Raw genomic sequence first — 20,562 nt, 5'->3', positions numbered from 1 at the left:
ATTTTAAGCTTTCTACCAGCACCAATGAAGAGTTGGCAATAACCTCACATCTAGACCCAGATGGCACTTTCATTTTACTGGCCATTGTTCCTCCTGGATTTGGGGAGGAAACCTGCACAATTTTGCTCTTGTTTTATGACTGAAATTTAGAGCATGTTTTGATTCCCTTTGCCCCACACAGCAGCATATACGAAATGTACAGAAGTATGAACATAAAGAGCGTCCTTCTTCATTACTCTTTCTCTACCTAATAACACATTTTGGCAGCTAATAAATTATGTCATTGGTTCAAAAGCCTATTTGAAAAAGCAATTGTGATAAACATCATAAATTGTATTGTCAAGCTGCATATAGTTATGTCGACGCCTTTTGCATGTTTACATGAATGTGCAGTGACTACACGACGCCCTGTACAATCTTCTTAAAGTGGACTCATGTATAGACACCTATAGAAAGAGGCTTGTAGAAATGTTGGGGTTTTCCAGGCAACTTCCCATTTCTGATAAAGATTAGACAACTTGTGCGATTAGGATGTGTCTGCAACACACGTGTGTTTTCATACACTATTCTGGATTCCAAGCATCATTCAGAGTGAAGCTACCATTATTTAAATCTACAGACTCAACTTTCAAAGAGATATGAACATAACCACTTGCTATTTTGCAGAACCATGAGCATTCCTACGCTGCACTTTCATAGGTTAGTATGTCCTATACTCGTGTCTCTTTACACTGAACTTACCCGCTTTTGTCATTTCATTACCTATTTCCCACAATTTCCAAAGAATTCTGAAGCAGAAATATACTTAGCTCTTTCAAAGTAGTTTGGCTTAAGGAAGTAAAAAAAGAATAACCAGGCTGTCCTAAGTTACCGCTTTTAATGGAAGTATAAATTTTGTCGAAACCAGTTAAACTTGTTGCCTAGAAAATGGCATCAGCATCAGGCTTTGATGCAATGATCGCAAAGGAATCACTAAAAACACCTCAACCGATGCTCCCAAATCGGACAACTTGTGAATACGGGGAGAGATTACTATTGCGTCTCTTGAAAGTGATATAGAGGCATCAAGAAACTGTGTTTGTCTCCTTATACTATGCACACCAGCTGGCCCTGTATGTTGGGGTCAGATGCTTAAGCCTTGATTTCCTCATCTGTATAATGGGAAGAATGATGCAACCTCATGTCACAGCCTGAAGAATAAATGATCGAAATCTATTTGAGGGCAATACTGAGTGCACTTAACACGCAACATGTTTGCTTAATTTTTGGTCCTTACCAAAAACAAGCCCCAGACCCTTTGAAATGTATTTCTTATGATTTACACTTCTATACGTGATCATTTATCAATCCACTACTGACAGAGAATAGGAATTTGGTTTGAGATAGTACCATACAGCATTTCACAAACCAGTTGTTGGTGTTGGTAGTGATGTGTATGTGTGTGTGTGTGCGTATGTATGTGTGTGTGTGTTTTAAATTTAGGAAAATCATGTTTCATGTACAGAACTGTCCTGGAATTTTGAGCATACAAGTTTGTTATTTCGAGCCATTTGATTAAATTTAACCACAGGAAACTCTTCCAAGTCCTAATGAAGCAGCATTTACATCTAAAAAGGGAGCCAAGCCAAAAAACATCCTTTTCCAATATCTCTCTTTCAAACAACAGACTCCAATATAAGCTCCATGGTTTTCATTTCACTTTTATACCATCTCTCTGAGCTTTTGGAAACAGGTTAAACACAAGACAGGGAGCGGTGCACCAGTAGGTCTTTGGTGTAAAGGGTTGGCAGCAGTTCTACATACAGATATGTGTGCATGTGTACGTACACACACACACACACACACACACTTAAATACACAAAGAAAACTATAAAAATTTATTTTAAAGAAAGGCCATTAAAAAATTAGAAAACTATAGTTACTGACAGAAAATTTGAATTTGAATTCAGGTATCAGCCATATAATTTAAGACCTTTGAAATGAATGTACTTTTAGTTCATAACATAACACGTGATAGTTCAAGACACAGATTAGGTAAAACAGGCCTTTAAAGAAAGTTAAAATTACCTTTTCATTAAGAGAGCAAAGTTTTTTTGCCTCTAAACAAACCGATACAACTTGGAAGATTATAATTTTTTCATAAAAGACACATATACTTGCACACAATTTTATTGACTGTGTCATTACTAAGTTAAGTTAAGCTGTTTCAATAACTGAAGAAGTTACAACTAACCGAAACAGCCTGGACATAGAATGCGATCTTATGATATTGCCAGGTTTCCAACATCACATTTATTCCATGCGATGGTGCACTTCAGCATAATAATGCGAGGATCCTAGGATGCAGCAGACACAGAAATAATGTCAAAAGCAATTCTTCACATTTGGATCTTACCACATCAAGTGCAAATAATGAACTTAAACATGAAAATGCAATTTGCTCCTTTTAGAGTATCCATTTTTAACTCTTGCAAAAAACAACAAAAAAACCCCACCACATTCATTTCCAATGCCTCGAGGTAAAGAGGATGGCATCTATCACAAGTGCAGAGAATGTCTGAGGATTTAGAAGCAATCTTTTCATAATGCTTCTTTGGGTGAGGAAGTAGAGTTATGAGTTGCTCAAAATTCATAAAGATTATTAAGTTTACATCCTCACAGAAGATCTGCCACCACTGCATCTCTCAGCTAGACTGTCAGTATCCCTGCCCAACTCTACTGAGAATAGGTCTCTGGTTCAGGACATTCATTCATTTTGTGGCATTAGTGCTCCAGTGTATAAAACAAAGATTCTGTCCCATTCAAAAATCAAACAAACAGAAACAAAAAAACAAATTGCCTCCAGTGGAACAAGGATACAATATCATAACTGAATTCAGGTACTCATTCTATCAATAACCCTGCATGGAAGTAACTTTAAAAGGGAAGTAAGTTGTTATTCCAGCAAGTTGATTCCAGATTATCAACTTCTGTGTCTGTGCCTGCTGGGCTATTTGAATGATTACTCTGTCCCTCAATGCCCTCAGCTATGACTGACCGGGCACCCATGGCCATGACCCCTCACGGTCAGGAAGCTTCCTAAACAACAGTGAGCTTTCCTGCTTGATGAATTCCAACCTCACAGCTCATCTAAACTGAGCCTATGGGCTTCACGGTTTTCCTTCTTACTCTCCGCATAGGTCTACGGGAAGTTATGAAACATATTTTTCTAGTCCTCCCAGGAGCAAGGCCAGGTTCACAATTTGACCTCAGAAACACAGCAGTCCTGCAAAGCTAGACAGTCTGATAGAACTGAGTATTAGTGTTCTCTGCCTGGCCCAACACAAACCATAACATGCAGCAGGGAGCAATGTTGCTTGTGGGAAATGACAAGCAATGGATCAGTGGGAGAAAAATAATGGGATTTAATCACATAAAAATATCCCAGGCACACAGCTCCCTTTTCAACAAGCTGCCCACCTCAGGTGAGGGCACAATGTTCTTCTGAAACCAACCACTTATAATTTACAAGGGAGCTACCTAGCCAGATCTTTTGATCAGATTAAGTTACAGGATTCTGGGCACACCCAGAGATGCTCCTTCCCTCACGTGAGTATATGCACCTCCTAGAATAATTTTAAACGCACATACAAAAACACCTATGTATGCATCACAGATATCTTGGACGTGTGAGAAACGATACCAGGAACAGGGCAGGCTCATGTGAAAGACTGTCACAGACTAATTAAGGACACTGCTGCCGAAAAAGGAAGGGTGACCCCGCAGTCTTATTTACACAATTTCCAGCCAGAGGGCTGTGAAGTGAAGCCCCAGTGGGGGCATTTCTATCTGCAACCCAAGGGCACCTGCATTAAGGAAACCGCTGTAAATGAATCCCTTTGCTCAATGACAGAAGGAAAGACACCAATACTTCAATTATCTTGGTATGGAATCTATGTGCCTCTTGGATTCTACATAACAAGACACAGTTATCTCTTATTTTATTATTATTATTATTATTTGCACTCCACTCTGCATTCATTTAGAAGGAGGACATTTTGTGGCAAGAACAATAAAGCTCTTTAGGCAGAAGGTAGTGATTCAAAAATTGCAAAACCTCAGCTTTCAAAAATAGCCTAAGTGACCTCTTGCAGTACTCTGGCCACTCTAGCAAGCAGGAGGCAACCCCTGTGAAGAGCGAATTCTGGCAAAGTTCTCTCTTCACAGATGATGCACAGCTTAAGCTATAATGAGTTTTTGGGTTACAAATGCTGAACGCATTAATATTCCTTGATGATAATTATCACAGTATAAGCACCTTTCCCAATGTGAGTAGCATAAAGCAACTGAAGCAGCATTTTTACTACATTTGAAACAAGCTGGAAAATGGGATTTTCTACTCTTGTAACCTGGGGTCAACATACATCAAGCATTGAATATTAAACACACCTCTATATGAATCCCGCATCCCTTTCCTACCCTTCTGCTTCATGTATACCTAAAGCTATCTCCTTTATCCATTCTTCATTATGAAATTCTTGATATGAACATACCTGTGACATATATTAATTCGAAAAAGAAATGTGTTTCCCCCCAATCACATGAATCCTATGTCTCTTCTTATGAGAATACAAATAGCACATAAGATCAGTAAGCCATGCTTTACAGATGAGATGTGTCTCTCTGCAGTTTGAATGAATACTGTGGTCACTGGCTGCATATAAAACAGGATGAAAATTAGAATTGAGCAAACAGGCTCCTAGAAGAACCAAATGCATCACATACAAGACAAACTACATACAGCCTTTATCTTTATACTTTCAAAACTCATCATACGCTTAAGCACTGAAGGTTTACATGTGAATTCTAAGCCACCAACATGATAACAGTCATGATGTCAGCAGCATTATTTACTGGCAATAGTTCGCTAAGGATCCTGGAAACCAATTTTCACTCCAGATTAAAAGAACAATTATTGTTATTTGAATAATAACCATCAAATAGTATAAGAAGAAAATGATAAAGGTGATTCATTATGCATTATATCAGCAGTATCTGTCTAAGATTCGGTGTTTGCCTAGCATACCCCAAACGGATGCTGTATAGACTTCACTTACTATACCCCAATTGGATTTCATAATATGCTCGGAATAAACTATAAATTGACTTTTCCTCATCTCTTTTTCTTCCTCCCTCTCTATTTAATGAAAAAGAAAAAAATGTGTATTTTAAAGCTCAACTGACACTAGGATGGCTCAAAATCATTACAACATAAGAGCCTCCTTTTTAAAAAGCATGCTATAATATCATTTTAAGATTCTATGTAAATAATCCCAACAGCACTTTGACTTAACAGTGACAAAATGAAAGCCAGTTCGAACCCTTAATCCAAGGAATGGGAATTGATTTAGGTATTGTTTTAGGTGTGAATCTGCTGAACTCATTTGTACCGTGTTACCCACACTTCATTTAGATAATATGCCATGCTATAACTGCCTCAAGTTCTGTAACATCATTTTTACTTATGTGCTGCAAAAATGTCTTCAAATCCCATTTGAATAGAAGGCGGGGTTATGAGGGAACCTTTGCTAAATATTTAACAGCACCATCAGCTTATTAAATACTATAATGTGAGAGCCATGAAAACATGATATACAGTGCTCACCTTTTTTCTAAAACTTAATGCTTCTGCTCATTTTGAACACTCTGCAAGCCCATTCATCAGCAGAACTGATGCATTTTAAAAAGTCCTCATTTACTAGCAGATAAATGTGGTTAGAGAACGTTTTTAGTGTAGAAATGATTGGAAACCTACTCGGTTTTACTGTGCAAAATTTGCTTTGCTCTGGCCTAGGGGAAAAAAAACCTCACAAAACATTTAAAAGGCTATTTTGAAAGAGCATGCAAAGGAACACTGTTTGAAATAAAAGAAAGTAGGGGGTATTCTTGGTTCACAGGAATATAAATACACCAAAACAAGGCAACAGATTTACAGACAGCTGATAAAGTACATGTATTCATCGAATCTGGAAATAGTATCTCAAATACACATCATATAACGAGATTACCCATTATGACGTTGCTTTTGACCATGACATTGTTGGCAGGTAATTTCATTTGCAACTATTCATAATTGCATTTTTTAGAAGAACGGGTTAATACAATTTTGCTTTAGTCTGTTAAGATATTTTTAACTAAAACTATGCTTTTTTTTTTTTTTTAAAGTTAATCAGAAATTTTGTAGCCTGTTGCAGTGGGTAGAAAGTAGGAATTCTCTCTGAAAAGATATTTCTATTCACAAAGAGATACACTATAGTCTAATTTAAAGAACACCCCCTTTTCACTGGACGCCTGCAGAGTGAGCGTTTATCCTGTAAACACTGTAACAATGATTATCTGTCCTCCCCTGTTCTCAGTGGAGACTCCTGCTTTGGAAAATGTCTTGTGGTGACTTACTAAATTCAGGCTATTTCAATTAGTATTACTGCACATTAAAAATTAATTGCATTACTGAGTGGATTAAGGTTTAAATTTCAATTCTACAGTATGTGCACTAGAAATGACAGCTAAAAATCAATGCTCCTTGGCCCACAATCGGAAGTGTGTACACTTGAACAGCGTGGGCCTGGCGTCACCAGCCAAGCAGTTTTAAAAGACTTGATAGTTCAACTGAAGGTGTGTCAGCTCTAATTCTACATTTTAGTTTGAATGCTGCACAGTAGCCCAGCCTTAGAAAAAGAAAAACAGAACAACAGTTGACCTAACCATTTGGAAAAACAAATGGACACAGGTACTAAAATTATGACAACAAAGGGATTAAAATTCGCATATAATTATACCCAGGCTAAAACCTTGCTCATAACTCTGTTTAATAAGAACACAGGATCCTTGACTTAAATCCACACTATTTTTTTTATTAGTTACTGAGTGACAGCAGTCGGTTGGGGGCAGGAAACAGGCTATTTTGTAGAGACATTACTACTATGTACAATGCTCATAATAACTTTATTCTATGTTTTAAAGAAACCTAAGAAGATATGGAAAATACAAATCTTTTCCTTAAACAGCGATCCTATTTAAGCCCCCTTTATAAATTATTAAATCTCTTTGGGGGAAGGGACAAATGAGTTGATCATCCTGACGACAAATTTATTACATCTAGACGAAACGTGTGAAAAGAAATGGGTCACTTTTATTCACAGTAGATTTGTTCTTCTGAGAAGATGAAGATGAGGAACATTACAAACCAAGTCCACAGAGTAAAGGAGGATCAATAAAGGCCCACCAAGCCACCCAGGGTGTCTGGGTTTGGAACTGAATGGTGATTGGTATGTGCCTAAGAGAAAAAATGCTGCCTGCAATGTTCCTTAAGATGCCCTCTGTGGTTGCACCTGCACCGGTGGCCAAGAGCAAGTTCAGTGGCAAGAGAGTAAAGGAGATGGGAAGTAATAACAACAATAAAAAGAATAATCTGTTGCAAATGGACCCCGAGGTGTAGTAGTCATCCCCGTGCAACAATCACCCTTCACTGCAATTTACTGACGTGGCTTCATTACAATACAGCATATAAAGGGGCAACGTACATCGTGCACTCTTGAAAGCTATGTGGTTTGATGCAGCACACGACACCCTTTAGAAGGCACTGCTCGAGGAGCCAAGTCAGACTGTGCGGAAGTGAAATTACCTATAAAAAAATTTAACAGAGATGTAACATGTGTACAGCATCGTGATACATGGGCAGGGGGTGGAAAGAGGGTAAAAGGTAGCAGGGAAAGGTGTTTCCTTAGTGAACTATTAAAGGCATTCCAAATTCATCTGAATTAAAACATCCTTTGAAGAGGTAACAACTTCTAGCTTTGTTAGAAGGAAAAGATAAAGGATATGATGTTTCCTGTTTGGGAAATAGAAACTGGCACTCTGTTTCCTATCCTGATTCTTCATAAAATGAACTTAAACCACGTTCTTAGGTGAACTTTAATACGGCACATTCAGGTTACTATTGTGCAAAAGGAGAACACGATTCGCTTCTCCCACTCTGGCCTGGCTGTAGTTCAAAGCCTTACTTTTCAGTCAGTGCCCAGAAGATGCTGAAGCAATGTGTTAAGGCGAAAAAAGAGCTTCTTTCCTCACCAAGGATCATTGAGTATGTCATTGGTTAATTCTTGTTCTATGCTCCTCATTAACATGACTCTCAAGTTTCTGGTTATCATATCCGAAATATTAAGACATAATAACTATGAAGGTGCAGATAATTGGATATTAACCAGAACATACTTGACTGGGCAGGACGTAGGGCCCTGCTTAAACTAATCCTGAAATATATTAATCACCAATTAATGAAAGGGTTTCGAATTCATTTTCTATTATAGAACACCTCCGAGTATCTAAGCTTTTTCTAACAGAATGACTTGGAATAACAGGATAGAAATAAAGAACATGGCCATTTGATGGTGGGCCTGAATTAATTCTTTATAGCCTGTTGTCAGGTAATCATGAAAACTATAGTTAAAGCCTTGATTACAGTTACGAAGCCTGATGCAAAGAAGAGGGGCTACTTTTCAATGTTCAGCGGCCTTGGTTTAAATTCCAAATTTTTTCCTTTAAATGGCAGAGCCACAGCTAAATATTTCACCAGAGAGCTGTCATAATATTATCTGAGTCTTTCAGCCTAAGCAGACTGTAGCCCTCCAACCTAACAACAGATGTACTCTTAAAATAAAAACCAGTTAATGGGAGCCAGAGAGATCCAGCAAAGGCATGCTTTGTACATAGTAAACAGGAAGTAGTAAGAAGGTGGTGAATATATTGAGGGATAAAAACCCTGACTAAGTGGTGGTTGAAAAGTGACCACCACTTAGATGGAAATAAAGTAATGCTGAGAAAAGAAAATGGGAAAAAAAGGAAAAGAAAACAGAAAGAGGAACATAGAGAAAAGGAAAGGCATATTTCTCTAAAATCCACGGGGCTGTGAGATTGTGTCTGATGTGTCACAGATATTCTCCTAGTTTGGTTGTAAAAGCCCCCACTAAGCTCCCTAGAAAAACTTCTGTACCTATTTCAGTGAGTTAGAGAAATTGCTACCAAAATGCTATTCATCTTTTAAAAAATTTCCAAGTACAGTATTCTCACAAAGAAATTCTAATACCTTTTCCAACTTAAAAGGTGTGCCCCCCAGATTCTCTGAAAAAAACTTACATTTTCATACACAAACTACTATATATAAAATAGATAACTAATAAGAACCTACTGTATAGCATAGGGAACTCTACTCAATACTCTGTAATGGCCTATATGGGAAAAGAATCAAAAAAAAGAGGGGATATATGTATATGTATAGCTAATTCACTTTGCTGTACACCTGAAACTAACACAACATTGTAAATCAACTATACTCCAATAAATGTTTTTTTTTAAAATGACTTACATTTTTAAGTCAGAGAAAACAAGGTGTTTGGATGAATGCAACGGAAGCAAGGGACTGAAATGATGCCATCTCTGTTTTTCCTGCCTTCAGTCGCTTAATTTGATGAAAATAGTTAAGAAAACTCCTGTTATCTCAGGGTTGTGAAAAAAATTCTGTTCTTTGTTGAATTTAATTTTAATAATTCTTAAATAAGCACTCACGGCAGATGAACTAAGATACACAGGCAAGTCAGCCCTTTTATCAACAATTTTGCCATAGAAATACACAAACATTTCAATGGCTCTTCATTAGCAAACAGATCAACAAGTGATATTTTAATGCCTGACTTTATTCCATCTCTGTGGGGACCGTAGTTGAGAGTGTGATGTACAGTACAGAGAAAGGAATCATCAGCCACAGCGTCCCAGGGCTCTCTCCATTGAGGACTTCGAAGCCTCTGCTTAAAGAGTGCATTTAATTGACTGATAGACAGTAGCTTCTTTGTTCACAGAAGACAGCGAAGTAATGGCAGCTTGAAAATCGTACCATCTACAGGGTCTCCTGAGACCAGTAACAGGGGGATATGTGTCAGGAATAAATAAATAATCTAATTATTAAGCCACTTCCTGTCAAGTTAACTCCAATTTGTTGGCTTTTGAAGGCAACAAAACGAGGCATTTTTCCTCATTATGCTTCTCTTTTTATACCAGTGGTAATCACAGGCGGATTAAAGGGTGCCTGATTGGTTTTTTTGTCAAGGAACTGAGAAGCAGCCAACAGTACAGAAAAACAGAGTTGGGGTTAGAAGAAATTTCATGCTTGTCTCCTTTCCAGCTCCCTAACAGCCCACACGGCTGCCCCATACAGAGCTGCCAGCTGTACAGCAAATGCGTACCCCTCCAACTGAGGCCTACCGGGCCACAGGCGCCATCCTGAGAGCTGTGAGATACCTTGCAATCTTGGCAGGTAGCTACTGCTGTCATAGGCATAATTCTAAAGGTGACCTAGGAAGCCCTATCAGCTCACCAAATGCAACAATACGAGCAGCTGAAGTTCAACGCCTACTCTCCATGTTGGCTCCCTTTCCTTTGTTTACTGCTATGATTGGCCCCCCAAGTAGGAAATAACCTATGGAAATAGGTCATCAGAGACCTTTTCTTTTTATGTGTCTGAGCCGATCCTGGGGAAATAGGTCACGATGCCTATGCGTATGTGGGCCTGTGTGGGTGCGGGGATCGATCTTTTTATCTTTTGCTGATGACTTTCCCCGCTCTCCATTCAGAAATGTTTTGCAAACTTCATGCAGAAACAGACACCCACACTTGATAAACAACATATCAAACGGTGAGTGGAAACGGATATGCCCGTGGCATATTCTACTGCAAGTCAAAGGAGAGGACAAAACCGGAGCCAGAAGCCCTACCAACGTCTCTCAGACAGTCACATGGAACCTTCTATCTGGCATAGACTCTGCCCAGCGTCTCTGTATGGAGCTTAGGAAGGAAGGCTGGCATCCCGTAATTCTTCTTGGGAACAACGTTCTTCTGAGGTCTCTTTTAGGACGATGTGTTCTAAAAAGTAACAAGACACTCTATCTTCCACCTGTCGGTGGCCTCAGTGAAAACCCCCAGGCTCACAGAAAATTAACATCAGGAGAAATGTCTAAGAGGCTTTCTTAGGGGCTTGTAAATTAGAAACTCCACTAGCTGCCAGTATTTTTACTCTTGTAAATCAAAGCTGCTAGGTGCAGGCTAAAACACAAAACAAGGATAAACATCCTGATTTGTCTTTTAAAAGCTTAACACTGAAATAATAGAGAGGCTCAAAGATTTCCTTGAAAAGTTGCTTCCGAAATAAGAATCCAAATAATCAAGATGAGCTCTTGAAAACTGTATCTTATTCCAAACAGATTTTTTTTTCTTTGAAAAGATCTTTTTGCTTTCATATTAAATTGTCTTTGTTTTTAGAAAGGCTGATGGTAGCGGAGCTTGATAATTTCCTGTGTCACCACTTTGCACTTGGTAAACGGTGTAGCTATGTTCTATTTATGCCTGCGTATGTCCTTTCTGAATACGTCTTGAATTTTTGTTAAATTGTGCAGATAATTAAACCCTCTTCATATTTACAGTCTGCTTCACTGGTACCATGAATTCTGTTTTCAGTTACTGTCTGCAAATTCCCTCTCTGAACAATTTCATACGAAGCAATAACACTTCATTTTACATACGTTTTATCTGATGTCCCCACACAGAGCTGCCAGCTGTACAGCAAATGTGCGGTTCTCAAACTGAGGCCTACCAGGCCACAGGCGTCATCCTGAGAGCTGTGAGGCACCTTGCTGTCACTGGCAAGCTTCCGTGCTGTCACTGTGACCATCACTCCACACTTCATACAACTTAAAATCATCTGATTATTAGAATTTGTGGCCCACACTCCATTTTATCCTTTATTTAATCTATCCCCACATCACACATTTGTTTAAATGTTTTGGCTGCTTTACAAATCACGCAGCCATCTGCACAGTAGGTGTGACACCATTTTTTAGACAAAAGTTACGTGGCAAACAAAGATAAAGTCATTTGAGATGCTTTGGTGTTTGTTATTCTGCCTGGTTCACTTGGACCAACTCTAAGAAATAAATAGAATTATCTGTGTAAATCGATGAACATCTATAAAAAACAACACCCAGCAGAACACGGAGCGAGCTCCATTACCTACGTTAATATCATGACAGCTGAGGAGAGATGACCTGGCCCACTTCTCATCTCTCCTGTACAGATGGCTATTAAAGAGAAAGTATCCCTTTTGTATGGTCCATGTAGAAACCCTTTATGGGCTTTTCAAATAAGCCAGCATTGCCCACATGAGGGTAGCTTTCTGTTACCATTAAACTGCCCAGATTTCATCTTTTTTAATTCAGCTCTGGATGAAACAAGCCAGTATTTCAACATATTTAACACCAAATGCTTGTTTCTTACTTCCCCGAGTTTTGTAAGCAATCAACTGAAGATGACTTAAAAAAAAAAAATTCAATAGTCTTCTCATTTAGAATTCATGTAAACTCCAGAGAACCTAAGGACTTGGAGCTTCTTAGGACAGTGCAGGTAGACACATATCTATACACCCACACATATATGCACTATTGTAGATTCATTCTATTCATTTTTTTTAAAAAGCAGCCAATGAAAGCTGAGAGTGTAAAGGGCAACATGGCTCTTTATCTTCCTATGCAGAGATCCATATCTTTGGATATTTCCCCTTCAGACACATAAAATCCAAAACCATTATAGGCCTCAAAATATTGGTTTTAGTCTATTCTAAAGCAAGAGCACTCAAGCTGAAATGTTTCAGAGGTGATGCTGAATGTCACAGAACTATAATGAAGATTAGTACGTAGCGCACCATCCACTAAAGAAATGGAAAGAAAAGAATGTCATTTGTGACCCTGGGCACCAAACAAATTGCAGAACGTGCGGATGTCACCTGCCACAAGCACAGACTAAAATTCCACCACACTGTACAAAACTGGCCTATGCATTCCTTTTGTCTTGATATCAGTCCTTCATAGCACGTGTAACGTAATACATAGGGTAGATATCTTCCCACGTGCACTGTGGAAAGCTTGAATCATTTCACGATCTTTTAAAAACTGTAACTATCCATAAAACACTGAGTATTAGAGATTTGAATAAAAATAGTTAATATCTATGCATCTGTGTTTTTGTATTAGTTGTCATTCACAGTCCCAAATTCTAGCTTTGCTTTTCTAAAAGATAAATACGTTTGCTTCATCCAAATACTCTAAGCATTGCCCTTGATCTGGGACATGTTTGTTAATGATTATTTGTGGATTTTCCTATTTTTTCGCAAAAGAGTGTACTCTGCCACCTTAGATACAATTTTGCTATTACATCACTCGTCTTTCTGATCAGATGAAAAACAGGAAAAAAAAATTTATTAAGTAATCATCTCTAAGTCAATTTTTAACAACAATTCTTAGGTAAATGGTTTATATTCATTCCCTTCATATTCTCCATATGAGAACTATGAAAGCAAGGGCTGGAAATAGCCATAGCTATATAATGACCACTTGTCCTCCAAAGGCCATGACTGTAGCCATCAATTCCAAGGATAATGGTATTTCTCCCCTTTGATCATTTCTTTGTCAAGCTGACTGGCCTTCGATGGTGAGCTTACTGCCGGTTGTCTACCACCAGCCGCTCGCAATTTGCTCCCTCTGTTTCATGAGACAGTTGTCTGTGGCTGTTTGGAACACATTGGTCTCTTTGGGGATTTATGCGCTAGTTGCAATGCCAACCTCCGTAGTGATCGAAATTTCTTTCTAACTAAAATAGATAATTAGAGGCTGGTAACTATTGGTCAAGAATTATCAGAGTGAAAAAATTAAGCTTCTCATAAATAGTTCTTGGCAATGTCATCTCTTTGTATTGTCGCATGCCTAACAACCCTTTATTCAGAGCACTTACAAATTTGCTCTACTGCTGTTGAGCCTCATAATTTTATATGAGGCAATCCCTTTCCTGGGTTAAACACATTTACATTCTCTTGTCTCATCACGATCTGTGCTAATCCATACCAAATAATAATAATAACAACAACGATAATAATAGTAACAGAAATCTCAAAGAGGAAAAAAAACAATAAATATTTACTGTGCTGATAAGAAGAGACAAGTGAATAATGAATTAAAGGACACAGTGCACAATGGCTTCTTTCTGTATTTTCAGGTCAAAAGCCAATGTAAACTATGTGAAAGGAACAAAGGAAGACAAGAAAAAATTTCTCATCTGTGCAGACTTTAAAAGAGGGAAATCTTTTCCCCAGGAAAGCTGTTAAAATGTTTCATAGCTCTTTGTGTGTGTGTGTGTGTGTGTGTGTGTGTGTGTGTAAAGAAGAAGAGAAGAGAAACCTCTAAATAGCCACTGGTCTGATTTCTTACTGAAACTGTGTCAAAATGCAATCGAGACTGAGGTTTTCTTTTCTTCCTTAATAGACATAAGTCAAATCCCGAATGCATTTTTATTGAGTAATTATTCCTGCAACTCAAACCATGTGTTCACACCTAGCTGCAAAATGGCACTTATGCAGAACATCTCCAGTGTATACCTGGTAGAAACACTGATGGTTTTCCTTTCACAAATGTCCCTGGCCAAAAGCCTGAGACTAGCATATCCAGAAAGAAGCGTGGAGGTTCCCTGACATTGAAATTGCATTAAAACATGTGGGCTACGTAGAAGCAAATGCAAATGACTTGGTCAAAGAAGGAATTTAAAGTTACACCTCACTGAGTCATCTGCAGACCTTGTTTTCCATCAGGTGACATAATCTTTCCCCAGACTGACTGAAATGGAAAACAAAATCTGTGAAAACACTATAGACCCTCTTAACAAAAAGAGTAAGAGGCTTTTCAGATAGCCTCTAATCTCTCTTCCCTGCTAAATGTCTGGTTGAGATTATTTTTTGATTAGACAAAAAACATACACAGATACACAACCTAAAAATACCTACCCTCAACGGAGGTATTTTAGCCAACAAAATCATGCTGCCTGCCTCATTTGAAAAACTAAGCATCACACTGGGATTTTAAAAAGGGATATCTTAGCTTTTGTGACATCCTCCCCTTACACATTCTCTCTCTCTAGATATTAACAATGCGAGGAAGTGTAGGGACTTGGATGCACGGTCAACAGATGTAACAATTAAATGGATACTATTCATTTGTTTGGGCCTCAAGTGCAAGAGAATTACATATTTTATTATTAAAAAATAGCATGAATATTAACTAACTAGGCCCTCTGTGAAAAGGAATAGAATTTGCTTCTCTGATGGAAGGTGAATTGTTAAACGCTCAGATCCCAAGAGGAGACGAGTGTCATATTAATCCACCATAAGGTAGAGGGGGGAAAGCTTTGGGAAAGCACTAATGATGCAAGGAATATTGAGAGAAATACTAAGGGAAAGGTATAAAGCAATTTAAAAAAAGGACCAGGACAAACCAATGAACGTTTTGGACAAATGATACCAAAATCAAAAATTCCTCTCACGCTCAACATTCCATTCAGATTCTACGTGTGCAAAAGAACATTAATACTGTGTTGAAAATATATTCCATTTGTTCATCTGGGCCCTGGGATAAATAATAAATCCAGAACCAGAAACATGTTTACACAGACTAAAACTAATCAGAAGCACAACGATTCACTAACTTTTCCACAGGTTGCAAACTTCCAAGAAATATTCTCACTAAAGCCCATGTAAAACTGTAGCATAATGCAGAACCATGAATGACTCTCACCAGTAAACTCTACTCAAGAAATAAAGAGATGGAAAATATTAACACTCATTATTTGGAAAGAAGAATTCATTTTTTCTAACCCATGACGCCCCCCACACCAAGTCCATTTTGAAAGTTTATATAGAGTATTTTTTTTGGAATCCAAAATAGAAAGGAAAATAGAAGAAACATTTCAATCTCTCTTACACATTGTCATTACCTTCTAAACACTCAGTAAAACTGTCAGTGTTATTCTGACACATTTAAGAATAGGCCATTTAATGTATAAGAAAATCACTAATAATATTAGTACTTAAATCTCGAAAATATAGAGATAAAGTGACCAATATTTTAGACCAATATTTTAGCTCTTAGGTATATGTTCCATTTTGCATAATTAAGCAGTTAGTCTTTTATAAACCATAATCTTCCTAAAGACCATCATTTGAAAACTATAAAGCAAATCCTATTGAAAACCTATTAATAAAGTTTCCAACATTCTTTTGACTTCATTTTCATTAATATCTACAAGAGCATTACAAGTTTTGTTATAGCTGGTTTTAAGGATCGGTAACTATAGTTGGAGCAACCCTTCCACTGTACGTTCTCAGAATGCAGCTGATTAGTGTATGATAAAACTTGTTTACCCCTGAAAATGAGTTCAGAGTCTAAAATGTTGAATTTTCTTTCCTTTCTTAGAGTTTGATAGTAGGAGACCATGAGGTTGATCAGACTTTTAAAATATTATATCACAATTATTTACAGTATTATAAAACACCATGAAAGGAGTATGAAATAAAAAACTCTCATAGTGTAAAAACACAAATGAATGACAAAAATAGTATAAAGTAATAGCAATTGCCATTTTACTAGTAGAAAAAGATCTGCTTGATAAAGTTTAATTGGCTGGTAAAATTCTTAGTGTTATTACTAAGTGCTTATCAAATTAAAAACATAGGAGGTAACCCCAGAGGAATTAAGGGATAATGGGACAATATGAGTAAGTGAAAAAATTATCCTTTTAGTTCTAGCCCATGTGATAAATGCAAAATCCCTGAAAACAGTGGCTTAGAGTGACTTCAGAGATCTTTACCCAAACCGCTTTTACAAAGATCTGTGTAAAATTTGGTGGGGAATAAAAAATGATGACTGAATTCTTAATGTGATCTTTATGATAATGATTATTTCCAGGCTGTTGAAACCATACATATAAAATTATTTTACGGCAATTTAAATTATTTATGTTTCCCTATCACAAAAACTCACCATTCTACATTTTGATACAGATGCTTAAGCAACACACAGCACTGCCATTACCATAATAACTTCTGAAATTAAAACCTGTCTAAAACTCTATGGAAAGCTAACATCCAGTTCATTAACCATTCCTGTTAGTTTTCAATAATGCAAAAATGATTAGAAGTTTAATTTGTTAATCACCTGTGTTTTGACTGGCAGTAGATATATAATCCTCTCCAGAAGTCTAAACTAGCCCTTGCAGAAAATAAAATGTGCTAATGTCTTATCAGGCCTAATAATAGTAATAAAAAAATCAATCATGCTTAGGTAAATCATTGATGGTTGAACAATTAATTCATCTTTAACTCTGCTTAATTATATAGGCATTGATGTACACAAGGAGGAGAAAAATCTATGGGTAACAATGTTTAGAGTGTCACTCACCAATCATGTGATTTGCAACATGCACCTGAATATCCCATTCATTGTAGAAAACCATCTGACACTTGATGCACTGATAGGTCTTCTTCTGAGAAAACAAGTATAAACAGAATTACTTAGACACATGCATTTTTTAAATTTTAATTTAAATTTTTAAAAAACCCAACCCTACCTACTCACAGCATTTTCTTGAGACCTTGGTCTCATATATGTTGTTAACCAAGCTTCTGTGAGGCCACTTGGGCAAAATTCTATGTCCTTACTATGACCTTATGGCTTGATCCTAACACTATGCTTTTAGTTGCAAACAGTTGGAAGAAACGAGGGCACATAATTATGGCATAATATATGTTTAAATATATCTAAACTCAAAAACAGAAGTTGGTATTAAAAAAATATCCGTAACACACGGCTGAGTTTCAGAAACCGATGTCTTTGAAGATCAGGCACACTTTCATTCTGACCAACGTAACTGTGGTGTTGTTTCTAGATATTTGTAAGTAAAATAGCCAATAAGTTAAGATTCACAAAATGTAGCTAAGAGATTTAGAGACGATAATTTTTAGGTGAAGTATGAAATTTAGATGATGTTTCAGAAATTGCTAAGTACTAGCATTTAAATACATATCTTCTATAAAGAAATCATGTCATATTGAACATTCTAACACCATTTTATCATTTTACACAAAAGTCTTGTGGCTAGAACAGGATTTATTATAATTCTTGTATCATAAGTAAAGAAACTGAGGTCCAGAGAAGTAGAAAAATGTGCCTGATGTCACAGGGCCACACAGCTGGGAAGAGAAATAAGCTCTCTTGATTCTAAATGCGAGGCTCTCTGATAAAGGCAGCTTTTATGATTTCACATCTTTATTATTGTGTCCCCTATACAGCTCAGTACATATTAGATGAACTCAATAAGTAAAGTACTGCTTAAGTTTTCCAGAACACAGTTACATAAATGCCTTTATGATGAAACTTGATATTTACAATTAAAAACCACCTTGGAAAACAAAATAAAGCCTTATGAAATAATCCATTTGAAACGCTCCCAAAAGTGAGAAAATGACATTTGTAAAATCACATCAATGACAGTTTGTTAAGGCATTCTTATAGAATTATCACTTCATCAGCAGTCATATAAAATTGTTTTACAAACAGTAGCAATAGAAAATATCAGTCTGTCAACTGCAATTAATTTTAAAGAACTCAACAAAATCAAAGTTAAGCACAAAAGTGTAAATGCTGTTAATGTAAAGTTTTCTTAATTATTGTCACTTAACATAGTATTTGCTTCTGTAACAGAGGATGGTATTCCTTGAAAAACACAGCAGTGCAGATGTTATTTCCAGTGGAAGGTTTCTATATAATCTAACAGGCTTTGTACATTAGGCATGTTGTGAATTGAGTGTGCTAGGTCTAAATCTAACACGGACTTGAAAAACCCTGACAATCACCAAGGAAGATTTACTGCACTGAGCTGTTTACAAGATGCTTTTGATGGTAACATATAGAGCAACATGTGTTGCGTAAATAACATCTATCCCTTTTTTAACAATATTTCCCTTTAGAACTAGTTAGAAAATATTTCTTACTCCCAGATGACCTACATTATATATTGTTTATTAGCATACTTCCAGCATTATTCCTGATATGTGACCTTGCTGAAAAACAAAGAAACATAAACTTAATGGCTAGTCTTTTCTCTTGTTAGCAGAGTAAAACATACAATATGTCGAAAACTGTCTCCAAAAATGATGACTGATGAATATGTTGGCAGAATATACTAGGGCTTTTTTTTTTTCCTGGTCTAATAATAAAGAATAAAATCACTTGACAAGCCAAAATAATAAAATACCAGCACTTACTATTGCCTTCAAAATGAACTGACACATTTGAAGATCTATGTTTATAAGTTTTCTTTTATCATTGAAAGAAAATGCTTTTGTCACTACTGATAATTCAAATACTAATGCTACTCTTAAGACAACGTCCAAAATGTTACTTTCTATTCTTATTAACAAAGTCATATTCTGATCTACAAGCTCCTAAATTTGGGGCTAGATGGAGCAAGAATTTAATGTGATCAAAAACAATATACCATGGTCTTAAAATGCTGCAGCTTAAACTTCATCTCACTGTACAGCTCACATTTACCAAATACAAAGCAGTGATACACCAGTTGGGATGTGCTGTAGTTTTCTTTTTAAAACCATGGTATAAAATTCATTTTTACCCTCAATTTAAAAAAAAATTTTTTTAAATGACCTTTAAAACATTCCTTATTGTAATTATAGACTCTTCGCAAAATATTTGAAAGACCCCTGCCTGCCCGCTTCTCCCCCATACACCATCTTTAAGTAAAGTGGTTATAACCTCTGAAAGTGTTGGCCTTGCGGGGCTCATTCCCTTGGAGGTAAGGCCATTCCAGCTCTGTACAGCTGAGGTTATGAAGGAATTCTTCCTCATTCTAGGCCCAAATCGACTTTTCACCCATTGGTCTTAATGCTAGGCTCTGCAGCTATAAAGAACAGGCTGAACTTCTTGTCTAAAATGACAGTGACATGAACCCCTTTTCAGACTGAAAATAGAGTTATGGTGTAAGAAATGCTTTGAGCAACTTTCACTATCCCCGTTACTTTCTTCCAAGTCAATCTTTTAACCAACAGAACCCCAAATTAAGCATAATACTCCAGGGGTGCCCTGACCTGTGCAGAGTACAGGACTGTCACCTCCCTTAGAACAGCTGCTTCCATCTATATAGAAGACAACAACAAAAAAAAAGTCAACTGAGATCATTTCTTTTAAAAGCAGATAAAAGTAGAAACAGAACTTCCATTGTTTGGGCCCCAGATTGGCCTTTATCAACGCTTAAGTTGTCAATTTACTTGAAATGCTAATTTAGTACAATTTTTAAAAGAGACTTTTTTTCATTAGCCTTTTTTAATGTGCTACTTGGGAGTGGGGTTGTCATTTCCTGATTGTTCTCTTTTGTTTTCTGATACTGATAGATGTAATTATCAAGGATACAACTTTTTCCCAGCACCTCATTATTTTTGATTGATTTTGAGAACAATTTAAATGTGCCTTTTTGACACTCTTGTTTTCAGTGATACTCTGGTTAAGGTACTCAGAGACTTTCAGAAAAGATCACCTCATAAATTAAAAAAAAAATGATTAGGATCTCTAATAATGTATACTTTAA

General features: G+C 36.9%; 1 protein-coding gene across 7 annotated transcripts in view; it reads right to left on the bottom strand.

Annotated features, from left to right (window-relative positions):
* The window catches only part of ZNF521 (zinc finger protein 521), a 283,477-nt gene that overhangs the window by 115,293 nt on the left and 147,622 nt on the right, over positions 1 to 20,562 (bottom strand). For 6 of the 7 annotated variants that reach the window (XM_057527195.1, XM_057527191.1, XM_057527192.1 and 3 more), the window contains one exon: positions 17,361 to 17,445. In XM_057527195.1, coding sequence (XP_057383178.1) covers positions 17,361 to 17,445 — 85 coding nt within the window. The remainder of the gene's footprint in view (positions 1 to 17,360; positions 17,446 to 20,562) is intronic. The other variant, XM_057527193.1, reaches the window with a different exon arrangement.

Source organism: Balaenoptera acutorostrata, chromosome 13, assembly GCF_949987535.1.
Source record: "Balaenoptera acutorostrata chromosome 13, mBalAcu1.1, whole genome shotgun sequence".
Lineage (NCBI taxonomy): Eukaryota > Metazoa > Chordata > Mammalia > Artiodactyla > Balaenopteridae > Balaenoptera > Balaenoptera acutorostrata.
The sequence above is the reverse complement of the archived record's forward strand: the minus strand, read 5'-3'. Positions and strand labels throughout refer to the sequence as shown.